The sequence below is a fragment of the Pan troglodytes genome, chromosome 13 (genome assembly GCF_028858775.2).
Source record: "Pan troglodytes isolate AG18354 chromosome 13, NHGRI_mPanTro3-v2.0_pri, whole genome shotgun sequence".
NCBI lineage: Eukaryota > Metazoa > Chordata > Mammalia > Primates > Hominidae > Pan > Pan troglodytes.
In genome coordinates, this window is record NC_072411.2 from 91,898,157 (window position 1) to 91,912,069 (window position 13,913).

The window sequence follows — 13,913 nt, forward strand, 5'->3', positions numbered from 1 at the left end:
TACACATTTTAATGTGGTAAGTGGGCCAAGAGAGTTCTAAAAGGTACATTTTTAAAATTCATCCCCAATGTCTAAAAACACACATTAACTTCTTTTTCTTCTTCCTTTTCTGTGTGAAATTTGAGTAAACTTACTGTTGATTTGCTTCTCATAGAATAGTGTTGACCTTTTCTCGTAGTTGCAGTGACCTATATTTAAGTTAAAGCTTGAGCTGGCTAGTATAAGAAACAAAATTTGCTTTCCATTAGTTATTTAAATATAGTTAATATAAGAAGTAAATTTATGGCCGGGTGCAGTGGCTCACACCTGTAATCCCAGCACTTTGTGAGGCCGAGGCAGGTGGATCATGAGGTCAAGAGACCATCCTGGCCAACATGGTGAAACCCCGTCTCTACTAAAAATACAAAAATTAACTGGGCATGGTGGCACACGCCTGTAGTCCCAGCTACTCGGGAGGCTGAGGCAGGAGAATTGCTTAAACCTGGGAGGCAGAGATTGCAGTGAGCCGAGATCACGCCATTGCACTCCAGCCTGGTGACAGAGTGAGACTCTGTCTCAAAAACAAAAAAGAAGTAAATTCATTTTCATTTGGGTAATTAAATATTTCATATATGCCAACTGATACTTTTTCATTAGGCTTTGCTTATAAACTTTAAATGTTATAATGATATGATTATTTTTAAAAACCTGAGCCCCCCCCTACTTCCCTGCTGGAAGAAACCATACCTGTAGCAGCACTATGTGGGAGACTTGTCTTCATGGATGAGAATAATTCTTAATTAATCTTTTTTCCTTTATTTGTTATAGAAAGTGCTTTAGATCTTCAAGATTTTTACTTTTGAGGAAAAAATTATAGAACTTTCAGAGACCACCACAATCTTCCTTTCATCCTTAGGAAGAACTTACTTAACTACATATCAATAAAATAGACTCTGGAGCATAGTTTCCAGTTCTGACCTTACATATTGCCACTAACTGGCTTACATTACGTGTCTAGGCTTCAATTTCTTTGTCTCTTTAAAATGGAATAATAGTACCTACCTTATAGAGTAAGGTTTTTAAATGAGAGAAAGCATTCACAGCACAGTGCCTGCTCCATAAGTACTCAGTAGAGGTTAATTGCTATTGTTATTGATGTGAATATTGTTTAAAATCTGATTAGAGTCAAAAAGGATTATTAGAAGAAGTGGCCTTAAGACTGGTTCTTCGGAAAGACTATGTGGGCAGAGGTATTCAAAGCAGGGAGAACAGCATGTGCATTGTCAGGGAGTCATCAGAGGTCAGAGAAAGCTTGTCTAAGAAATGAGATGAGGCTACGAAGCTTGCTTGGAGCCAGATTCTGAAGGACCTTGTGTATCTTACATGGGAATGTGTACTTCTTGTTGAAGTGACCAAGAGGGAACTAAATGAGACATTTCAGTAGGAGACTAACAAAATAAGATAATTCTCATTGCAGTTGGAGGATGGACTAAATTATGTTTAATTGTTGTTAAGAATGTGGAAAATGATCCCGTTGTCTGGCAAGTTACACAAGGAATGGAGAAGAGGGTCTAAGCAAGAAAAATATTTCCGATGTAAATAAGATTTGATTACGAATTGGAAATAATCTTTCTTGTTTTTAAAGACTGCAAAGAAATGAGTCTCAACAATATCCCTTTGAAAGTTATGCAGAGATTAACTTTATACCTTTACACTTTTATTAATGTTTTATTCTATTTCATTTTATTTTTAGAGACAGGGTCTCACTCTGTTGCCCAGCCTTGAGTGCAGAGGCATGATCATAGCTCACTTCAGCCTCAAACTCGTGGGCTCAAGTGATCCTCCTACCTCAGCCTTCTGAGTAGCAAGGAACACAGGTGCATGCCACCATAACTGGCTAATTTTTTAATTTTTTGTAGAGACAGGGTCTCACTGTGTTGCCCAGGCTGGTCTTGAACTCCTGCCTCAGCCTCGCAAAGTGCTGGGATTACAGGCCTGAACCAACATGCCCAGCTTATTATTTAATTTTTTAAAAGATCATACCTTTACATGGTTGAAAACCCAAAAATGTATGAAAAGGTAGAATGAAAAAATTATTCTTTTCTTTATCTTTCTTCTGCCTAGCTCCTATAAACTGCCCCTTCTTTAGGTAAAATGTCTATTAATTTCTTTGCAACCTTCAGGAAAAATAATTATGCATGTTCTCTTTCAAGAAAAGAATATAAAATTAAATAAGAGTAAGAGATTTTAGAACTCATTTATACTGCATAAATTTTACCAAGACAATCATTTTTGAAAGTTTGAGGCTGCTTAGCAATAATCAATTCATATTAATGTTTATTATGTCAGTAGAATGTGGTTTGTTCTTTTAACAATAGTATTGATACTGTGATGGAATAATCTATAATTTTATACTGAATTCAAAACATTTAGCAGTGTCTTAGTGGTAAGCTGCTATGGCTCATATTGTTCCTGTGTTGCCAGTGTGGGAAAAAAAACAACCTTTTAAATATTGTGTTTGTGCCTCTATACTTTTTGGAGTCAGAGTCAGTGCAAGTACATACGCAGGAGTAAATAATAATAGATATAGATCTATTTATAGTAACTTGTAAGATCTTAGAAGTAAACTTATGGTACTTAAGAAATTTGCCTGGGTATGGTGGCTCACACCTGTAATCCCAGCACTTTGGGAACCCAAGGTGGGAGGATCGCTTGAGTCCAGGAGTTCAAGACCAGCCTAAGCAACATGGTGAAACCCTTTCTCTTCAAAACATACAAAAAAATTAGCTGGGCGTGGTAGTGTGCACCTGTAGTCCCAGCTAATCGGGAGGCTGAGGCAGGAGAATCCTTGAGTCCAGGAGGCTGAGGCTGCTGTCAACTATGATCACACCACTGTACTCTAGCCTGGGTGACAGAATAAGACCCTGTCTCAAACAAACAAACAAAAACAATTCATTGGTGCTGCTTCTTGTTTGGCGGAAAAAAAAAAAAAATCCAAATATGAGTTTAGTACATCTGTGCCTACAATTTGCAAGAATTTTGGCTGCAGTCTAGGCCAATAATATATCCTCTTTATTTAGAAGGAGTTGACTTTGCTCAAGCAGTTTTAGCATTGTACTATTCACTTAACTATGCATCATCTGTGTGCAGCCTACATTTCTCTTTATCACAAATTGCCTTTACAAACAATTGAGGTTTACTAATTAAATATCGAGTATTCTCATCTAACTTCATTTTCTTCAAGTAGCGTATGTCAGTGAGGTAGGAATTAGGGGCAAGATATATTTGGCTAACTTCAAACCTAAGATGGTGTGCATGTAATAATATATTTTTGAGGTGTTTTTGCACTGTCATCATACTGACTAGAGTCAGATTCTTAGTTGGCACATCCAGGTGCTCCAACTTTGTGTGACCTAGATAGAAAACATATGGAGGTTTGTGTGTATTTTTAGCACATGTTAAGCTTTCGGCCTAAGGGCAAGATTTACAAAAACCTTCAGGAAGTGAAAAGAAAATCTCTGTTTTTGAAAATAACATAGAATTGATGAAACGGTAGAGAAAGCAAACTGAATACTGTATTCTGGATTCCCAGTATTCCCAGTTCTTATTCATCATGTTTTATAGTTTAGTTTTTTAGTGATGGGTCCTGTTTTGAAAATGAATCTTAGTTGCCCAATGAGAAGATTTTACTTGTTGGCAGACCACTATTATTTATTGCTAGCCCAAGTGTAACTAGTTTAGAAAATGCTCTTAAATTAGCCCCTCGATCTGATGCAATAAAAATTGCCTAGTGTGAAATAATGCTCCCAGACTCCTAGCATGTTTACTTTAAAGTGAAATCACATTGCATAGTTCTCATGTTTCACAGCTTTTTCTAGGACCGATTTCCTGAAGTGATCTTTTTACGGTTGTGTATACTAACTATTCAGCAGGTCAGGCAGTGAAATAGCATCCTTGCATTAATCAGCAGCTAAGATTTATATCTGTATCTAAGGCATCTAATATAAACTAAAATAAACAAGATGATGTTTACATTAGTAACACTGCAGGCTTTTTAGCTATATTCAGTGCAGGAATTTTAAAACATTAGTTTTTTGAAATATTTCCTTGAATGCTTTATTTTAAAAATGTCAATATCAGAGAGTTAGCATTCCTTTAAAGAGGTACACTTTTTGTGAATAAGTTTGGTGTTGTTTTTTTTTTCTTTTTAGGGAGGGGGTCTTGCTCTGTCACCCAAGCTGGAGTGCAGGGTGAGCCACTCCCACCTCAGCCTCCTGAGTAGCTGGGACTACAGGCATGTGCCACCATGCCCAGCTAATTTTTTATTATTTTTTTTTATAGAAACAGGGTCACACTATGTTGCCCAGTCTGGTATTGAACTCCGGACCTCAAGTGATCCTCCCACCTTAGCCTTGTGAATAAGTTTTTATGGTTCAGCTATTCTTTGTCATAAGGAACTTCTGATGTGGAAAGTATGAAGCAGGGGACATTTCATTTCCTGTAATTGCAGATTACTCAGAACCTTATCTACTTCCTTTAATTTTGAACATTGTTCCTTAAATTATTAGCTGTTGGCTTGCTTAAAACTAGAGCCATAATAGCAGAAGCCAGTAGTTTGCCTTTCCAGAGTGCATGTGCACGCAAAGATTACAGTCTGGCAGTTCTTCAAAAAACATGGAGCTACCATGTGGCCCAGCAGTTCCACTCATAGATCTATACCCAAGAGAAATGAAAACATATGCCAACATAAAAACATGAACATGCATGTTTATGGCAGCATCAGTTATAATAGCCAAAAAGTAGAAACAACTCAAATGCTCATCAACTCATAAAAGGATAATTCAAATGTATTATCTACAATGGAATATTATTCAGCCATTTAAAAGGAATGAAGTACTGATATAAATAAACTTGAAAAGGTTATGCTAAGTGAAAGAATCCAATCAAAGACCATATATTGTATGATTCCATTCATATGAAACATCCTAAGTGGGCAAATTTTATATAGAGAGAAGATAGATTAGTGATTGAAAAGGAATAGGAGTCACTGATGATGGATATAGGATTTCTTTTTGGACTGATAAAATTGTTCAAAGATTAAATCATGCTGTTGGTTGCACAGCTCTGTGAATAATAAAAACCATTGAATTATAAATCTAAAGTGGGTGAATTGTAGAGTATATGAATTATACCTTAAACTGTTATGTTAAGAGGAAAGAAAAGCAAAGATTGGTTTGGATTTCCTTAGGTCAAGTAGTAGACAAAAAGTGTAATTTTAACAGGTATGGTGGTGTGACAACTAGCAGCCTTATCTCTAAAAACAAAGAGCTAGTTTTCAACTCTACTGGGGTTACTTTTCCCTAGGGAAAAAAAAATGTGTTTATTTGCTCATTCCTTTAACGAAAGTATTTAGTATTTAGTGGGCCTTACTAGGTGTCTGGTACTGTTCTTGGTACCAGAGACTCAACACTCAACACTGAACAAGCTGAACTCATCATCTTCCTGCCACCAATCCTGCTCTTCTGAGTTTCTTATCTTGTTGAGTGTTACTACCACCATTCCAGTTTCCCAGGTCAGAAATCTGGGAGGCATTCTTGATTCTTCTCTTTTTATTCCCTCTCCACATGGAGTCAGTCATCAAGCCCATTTCGTACCCTTTAGTCTGTCCGTTTTCTCTTTTCCTCCTACCAGAGTGTTGTTTCTGTTAACACAGCCCAGTAATTCTCAGCCGCAGTATATTAATACTAGTAAAGTACCAAAGTTTGCAAATGGTTTATCTTAAAAAGCAAACGAAAAAAACCTAAGGGAATAATCCTGTCAACGTCAGTTTCACTGACTTGCATTCCACCGAACTTTTGCAAGAGGAAGAGAAAGCTGTAGCATGATAGCTAGTATATTAGGAATTAATTACACATAGTCCTCAGGTCACCTATCGGAATATTTTTTGAATGTGAACTTTCAGTTTTGCATGTCTTTCGTAAAAGTTGAGAGTCTCTGAGTTGGAGGAATACAATCACTTTTTTTTTTTCTTTTTTTGAGACAGAGTCTCTCTCTCTGTTGCCCACATTGGAGTGCAGTAGCGCGATCTCAGCTCACTGCAACCTCCATCTCCTGGGTTCAAGTGATTCTCATGCCTTAGCCTCCCAAATAGCTAGGATTATGGGTGCCCGCCACCATGCCTGGATAATTTTTTTGTTTTTAGTAGAGATGGGGTTTCACTATGCTGGCCAGCTGGTCTTGAACTCCTGACCTCAAGTGATCCACCCGCCTTGGCCTCCCAAAGTGCTGGGATTACAGGCACGAGCCACCACACCTGGCCTATGATCACATTTTATAAAAATCATATTGCTATAGTTTCAGTTCTCACTAAGTCATTCTTGCCAAAGATCTTTTTCTAATATCTATCTCTGATCATGGTATTTTCCCAATTAGATTTATCCAGTGACTCTACATTGCACGTAAGGGAAACTATAAACCCCTTTGCACGATGTGCCATGTCATTCGTGATTTAGCCCCTATCTGTCTAGTTTCATCTCTAGCAAGGCATTCTCTCTATATGTTCATGATTTGGCATGTACTATCCTATTTGTCAGGAATGCACTTCTTGTGATTTGTCTTAGAGACAAACTCCTGTCAAGTCTGATTGTACTTGCGGCTTCTCTGTGCAACTGACTTAGGTTTCTTCTATGATGCTCCCACTGTGCTATGTAATAGTAGTTTTTATAATGTATTATAATTATTTTAAGATTTTGCTTTCTCTTTATATTTTTAGCTCCTTTAGAGCTGGGACCTTGTCCTTTTATCTTTATATTCCTAGATTTTAGTATGGAATCTGGAACAAAATTGATGCTCAATATGTATTTGTTGAACAAACTCAAAATTAGTTACTTTAAAATGTTTTATTTAACCAAAATATGTTATAGTATGAGACGAAATTAAGGGATTAAAATATGCTTATGGTGACTCTACATCCCATTTCCTGGAGCAATTCCAAATTTAAATAGTCTACTTCATTGGCCTTGAAATGTAATTAACAAAACACACCATAATTTTGTTTAGAAATGCAATATACACATTGAACCTATACCTTATATTTAAAATTGTATACAATTTATTTTTATACTTTGATTTCATATACTTGTTAAAAGAAAAACTTTAGATAAACTAAATTTAACAGTGTTTATTTGAGCAAATAACAGTTTACAAATCAGGCATCCCCCAGAGCCAGAGTAATTTCAGAGCAAGTCCAGGGCTGCTGCATGGTCAGATATTATTTCTGGACAAAAAAAAATGAAAGTGATGGACAGAAAACCAAAGTGAGGTGCAGAAACAGCTGGATCGGTTATAACTTAGTGTTTGCCTTATTTGAACACAGTTTGAACAGTTGGCTGCCTGTGATTGGCCGAAACTTTGTGATTGGTACAAGAGTAGGTTACAGCCTGTTGACACATCCATTTAGGTTACATTTCACTATGTATGGAGAAACTTATAGGCCAAATGTAAAATATACAAGGAGGCAACTTTAGGCTAAACTTAATTTAACATATTTTATGTCTTTTTTCTTATACAGGTCACTTTGAAAGCAATAATAGTGAAAAGTTGAAATTTAGGATGGAGAAATATCTGAATTATTTTTTAGCTCTGCTATTTTGCTGTGCATTATGATACTAATTATTGCATATCTGTATGAAAATGAATGCAAATTTTTGAGAATTTATAAATCCTTAGGTATAAGGATCTGCATAATATGATTAAGGTTGTTACCAAGAACTATATTCTCAAAAATATTCAGACTTTAGGATGCTAGAATAGTAGCTTTCAATCTTTTTGGACTTTACTATTCTAATGTGCTTTTTTTGAGTTGAGAACCCCAGTGTACTCCTTGCCCGCCTAAAAGCAGATTATTTATTTGAATAGGATAAAAATAATTTTGTTTTGTCTTCACTGGTACCCTCAATTGGAGATTACACAGCGTATCACAAGGCCATGGGGGATAATCATACATGAAAAATGCATTTGTCAGTCAGACCCTTTACTTTTTGAGAATTCCCAATTAGAGCCTGGAGTTGGTTCTAAATTGTTGTTGTCATTGACTAGACAGGGGATAAATATTGGCAAAGTAAAAGGAGTGAATGTTTAGAGCCAAAAAGATTGAGTATAGATCTTGGTTCCATGACCTACTATTTTTGTTTCTTTGGGTGTAACAATTTCTTTTGAGTTTCAGTTTCCTCATCTGTAAAATGAGATAATAATACCTACCTGAAATGATTGTGAAAATAAACAGTAGTTTCTAGAACAGTAGTACCTAACAAAGAATAAGGTTTTCATAAATTTCAGCTCTTATCTGATTGATATCAATACAACTCTAGGAATAGGTAAAAGATCTTCCTGTTACACTAAATATTGAGTTATTTGTCTTATTGAGTAGTTGTTACACTATCTCTGCTTTCCCAAGCAGGTTGCTGTTTGAGACTCTAAAAACAAAGTGGTTTGCAGATGGCACAGATCAGCAAGCAGAGTCATTGATTATTGTCACCTTTTCCAGGAGAGTGCATTCCTTCATTTCTATTCCTGATGTGCCAGTTAGAGAACATGAGTCTGTTTACTTCACCTTTCGTCTTACTATACATAATATCATTACCACTACTTCCTGACTACATAGATTCCTGGTTATGGTTAAGGAGTTCCTTTGGCCAGAATCCTTTGGTCCAGTCTCCTCTCTCTTTCTCTGTTATAGACTTCTGCCTCTTTTAGACTGTAGGAAAACAAGACTCTCCCAAGAGTGTGCTGGACATCATTGGTTTTCAAATGGTTAAACAATGCAACTTCACACATGTAGAATGGGAAGCAGTATTTTATTACTCAGTTTCCTTAGCTTGGTTCACTGAAAACCTTTTTTCAGTGAACCAAGCTAATGAAACTGAGTAATAAAATTCTGCTATTTTATACCTCCTCCATAATCATCAAATATTTAAATCACTGTTATTTTGCTTTCAACAAAAGACCTCCTTTCTGCATTTTAGAACAAAGGGGAGCTGTCTCAGCCTCCAGCCACTGAGTCTCCAAACCTACTTGCTAGTGTACCCATTCTTCCCCTTCAGTTTCCTGGTCAAATGTGTCCTATTCCTGCCTCGTTATTTCCCTGTCTGCTTGCATTTCCCAGCCAGACTTTCTGAAACACTTGTTTCAGAAAAGTTCTTTTTTTTATATCCTCCCCATAGTCACTATCCAAATTGGTTCCGTTTACTTCTCTAGAACTGTTCTCACACTCTTGATTGCCGTTTAGCCAGCCACGTCTGTTCCTACCATACTCACTCAACATTGGAAACATATGATGACTACTTTCTTCAAAAACATCCTTATTCTGTGTACCACACTTTGCTGCTGCTCTTTCTGCCTCTGTGACCACTCCTTATAGGTTCCTCTTCTTCCTGTGCCTGCCCCTTTAATGCTGATATTGATGTTTTCTCCCAAGCCCTTTGGACAGTTTCCTCCAGACTTAGGAATTGCTAAGTGAATTTGTTGAATTCTACCTGTACTGATGATTTCTCAAGGGATTTGACTGTAATCGGACCTTGTTGAACTGAAGAAATTGCAGTATGTCAAATCTGATTATGTACTTCACAGCCAAACCTTGGTCTAGTCTCTCTGGACCATGATTGTCTTAAAATCTACCCCATGTTGACCTAAAAGGAAGAAGCTGAGGCAGAATTAATATTGAGAATTTATTTGAACCAGTGTTGAGGACAGCTGCCTCAGACACACTTCCAAATTACTTTGGGGAGTGCTCCATTAGGCTTCTGTTACAAGCAGGTTTTTAAAAGCAAAAAGGGAGACAAAGAGTGAGTTGATAGAGTTGTTTGTCAGGAATTTTGATTAGTAATTAGCTATACATCATTGAGCTATAGGGCATGGATTATGGTGTCTGGTGTGTGGCATTGTTAGGTCAGTGGCTACTTGTGGCAATAGCAAGCAGTTTTCAATAAATACTTAGCTCAAGGGGGGAAATTACTATCATTTTAATGCCTCTCTGGGCCTGATAATTTAAAAGGGCTCACATTTTGCAGATACAAAGTATTTTTATATATATATATATACACACACACATATATGTGTGTGTGTGTATATATATATATATTTTCTTATTTTCTTTTTTAAAGACAGAGTCACGCTGTATCACCCAGGCTGGAGTGCAGTGGCGTGTTCTCGCCTCACTGCAACCTCCGCCTCCCCAGTTCAAATGATTCTCCTGCCTCAGCCTCCCGAGTAGCTGGGATTATAGGGGCATGCCACCACACACAGCTGATTTTTGTATTTTTAGTAGAGACAGGGTTTCACCATATTGGCTAGGCTGGTCTCGAACTCCTGACCTCAAGTGATCCGCCTGCCTCAGCCTCCCACAGTGCTGGGATTACAGGTGTGAGTCACTGCAAACAACCTATTGTTTCTCTCTCATCTCCAACATACTCGCAGTGAAAAAATCCAGCCTCATTATTCAGCTTTTATGTTTACAGATTCAGTTAACATTTTGTGAATTCTCCATTTCAAAGGTACAAAGGTAATTTTAAATTATGATTTAATTAAGAATGCTTTTTCCGAAATTTTTATACCTGTTTGGCTGTTTATGTAAATCCTGTAACATAGCTGATCATCCTCAGTAAAATAGTAATACCTTACTTGAAGCAGCAATTTGTTTTTAAATATACACGGAAGTCTATGTTTTGAATGTGAGGATTGGAGGTGGAGAGAGAATCGATATTTAGTGAAACTGTTTTATGCCAGGCACAGGCATATGTGCCTGTCTCCATATGGATTTTTATCTTCCAACAACTCTGAGAAATCTTGTAAAGAGGAGAAAACCAAGGTAAAGGGAAGTTAAATAGATGGTACACTGCAACATATACAGCTTTTAAAATGCAGAACCAGAGTTTCTTCTGTCAGACCTCATAGCTCATGAATCTCTTCTAAGTGATACTGAAATTTTAAGCTGAGGATGAATGCAAAATATAGGAATAAAATACTGACTTCTTGAGTTTAGTAAATCTAAATTGTATTAAAAGTTATCTGTATCATTTTTGTCCCTAGGCAGTTATTTGGCAGAAAAGCAGAGTATCAGATCACAAGATGGCTCTCATGTCAGTTCTGGGGACTGCTGTTATGAACAATATGGAATCCTTTCAGTACCACTCTGAAGAATCTCAGGTATACTGCAAAAACATTCTCAGATAATTCTGATTTACTCATGAAGCTGTTCACATATTTCCCTTTGGGGGAGTTACAGTGGCAAGAGGTTAGTCTTTTAATATTTTAATCAAATATGTGTGTAAGGTAAAAGAGTCAATACAGAGCTTATGTTAAACCTCTTTCCCCAGCCCTGCTTCCCTTTTTATCTTTTCTGTTTGTTGCTTACATTGATTTTCAAAAAAATTATGTTCAATTTAGAATCTTTTCTGTTTACTTTCTACTATAAAAGAAAAATAGTTGGCTGGGCATGGTGACTCACGCTTGTAATTCCAGCACTTTGGAAGTCCGGGGCAGGCAGATGACCTGAGGTCAGGACTTCAAGACCAGCCTGGCCAACATGGTGAAACCCTGTCTCTACTAAAAATACAAAAATTAGCCAGGTGTGGTGGCACATGCCTGTAATCCCAGCTACTTGGGAGGCTAAGGCAGGATAATCACTTGAATCCAGGAGGCAGAGGTTGTAGTGAGCCGAGATTGCACCACTGCACTCCAGCCTGGGTGACAGAGTGAGATTCCATCTCAAAAAAAAAAAAAAAACAAAAAACTGTTTTCCCCCACCTTTCCCATTCCAAATATGTACTTAAAACTTTTTCTTGATCTATCAGTTTAGATAGTACTTTTTTACTCCCTAATACTGGATGACGTTCTTAACTCAAACTTTTCTTCTTACTCCTTCCTCTTTCAGTCATATCAGCAATAGTTTTATATTTTCAAGCTTAATTATATATATAATTTTTTTCTTCTTTTTTTTTTTTGAAACAGAGTCTCACTCTGTCACCCAGGCTGGAGTGCAGTGGTGGGATCTCAGCCCACTACAGCCTCCATCTCCTGGGTTCAAGTGATTCTCATGCCTCAGCCTCCCTAGTAGCTAGAATTACAGGGGTATGCCACCACACCCAGCTAATTTTTGTATTTTTAGTGGAGACATCATTTCACTATGTTGCCCAGGCTGGTCTCGATCCTCTGACCTCAGGTGATCTGCCTGCCTCAGCCTCCCAAAGTGCTGGGATTATAGGCGTGAGCCACCACGCCCAGCCTCATAATTTCTTATGTAGCCATTTTTTAAGTCTTCTATCTTTTGTCTGAAGATTGATTCTAAAAGTTGAAAACCTAAAACAATCTTCGTTAAAAGCCCAGTATTGTAGTAGGATTACATTTTACCTCTAAGGATCCATTGTTGTATCTCTTATGCCATGCAAATGAGAATATTCCTAGAGCCCTGATTAAATGGAATCTCTGTTCTTGTACTCCCATCAGTTGCTCAAAATTTATCATGTTTTTCTTTGCTTAATAAATGGACTATCTTATGTAGTTTTTCGCTTTTTCTGGGATTTTCAAAAGTTTTTTTTTAATGAAAAAGTTTTCTTCATCATGTTAGCAATAAAATCCAACTCTTAGTCATCCTAGCTGTAGTTGGTAATCCATTTCATTACGTCTTTTTGAAGTCATTGTTCTTAGACCCCACTTATTTCTTATTTGGATCATATCTTAGGCCTTCTGCACAACTCTCATCTTCAGATATCTTTTTATAGGAATGATGGTTGGTTGCATTATTACTGGTATGTCATGCCTTCCTCTTTCTTGGCACTTATACTCATTTTTCTTTTTTTTCTTTTTGAGATGGAGTCTCGCTTTATCACCCAGGCTGAAGTGCAGTAGCGCAGTTTTTGCACACTGCAACTTCTGCTTCCGAGGTTCAAATGATTCTCCTGCCTCAGCCTCCTGAGTAGCTGGGACTACAGCCACAACACCCGGCTAATTTTTGTATTTTTAATAGAGATGGGGTCTTACCATGTTGGCCGGGCTGGTCTCAAACTCCTGACCTCAAGTGATCTGCCCACCCCGGCCTCCCAAAGTGCTAGGATTACAGGCATGAGCCACTGCATCTGGCCCCATACTCATTTTTCTGAGGCATATCTTTAAGTAACTTCCACAGAAAGAAGGGACATGAGAGGTAATTTTTCATGTCTGTGGCTGGGCGTGGTGGGTCACACCTGTCTCAACACTTTGGGAGGCTGAGGCACTTGAGGCCAGAAGCTCAAGACCAGCCTGGGCAACATAGTAAGACCCTGTCTCTAAAAATAAAAATGCAAAAATTGGCCCGTTGTGGTGGCTCACACCTGTAATCCCAGCACTTTGGGAAGCCAAGGCGGGTGGATCATCTGAGATCAGGAGTTTGAGAGCAGCCTGGCCAACATGGCAAAACCCCATCTCTACTAAAAATACAGAAATTAGCCGGGTATGGTGGCAGGTGCCTGTAATCCCAGCTACTTGGGAGGCTGAGGCAGGAGAATTGCTTGAACCCAGGAGGCAGAGGTTGCATTGAGCCCAGATCTTGCCACTGCACTCCAGCCTGGGCAACAGAGCAAGACTCCGTCTCAAAAAAAAAAAAAAAAAAAAACTAGTCAAGCATGGTAGTACATGCCTGTAGTCCCAGCTACGTGGGAGGCTGAGGTGGGAGGATCCCTTGAGCCCAAAAGTTAAAGGTTACAGTGAGCTATGATCATGCCACTGCACTCCAGCCTCGGCCAGAAAGAGACCGTGTCTCAAAACAAACAAATGTAAAAAATAAGTCCAAATTTTCATGCCTGAGAATGATTTCATCTTGCACTTTCACTTGTTGATAGTCTGGCAGACATAGACTTTTAGATTGAAATTAATTTTTGAGATCTTGAGTATTTTTTTACTAT

At 37.8% G+C, this 13,913-nt stretch overlaps 1 protein-coding gene across 39 annotated transcripts in view; it reads left to right on the forward strand.

The window, feature by feature from the left end:
- PMS1 (PMS1 homolog 1, mismatch repair system component) overlaps positions 1-13,913 on the forward strand; it is a 94,114-nt gene that overhangs the window by 49,181 nt on the left and 31,020 nt on the right. For 34 of the 39 annotated variants that reach the window (XR_010150169.1, XR_010150170.1, XR_010150166.1 and 31 more), the window contains one exon: positions 11,065-11,181. The exons of the other annotated variants lie outside the window; for them this stretch is intronic. Coding sequence is in view for 29 of the 34 variants with exons in the window: in XM_016950181.4 (XP_016805670.1) it covers positions 11,065-11,181 (117 nt within the window). In the remaining 5 variants the exon portion in view is untranslated. The remainder of the gene's footprint in view (positions 1-11,064; positions 11,182-13,913) is intronic. 39 annotated transcript variants of the gene reach the window in all.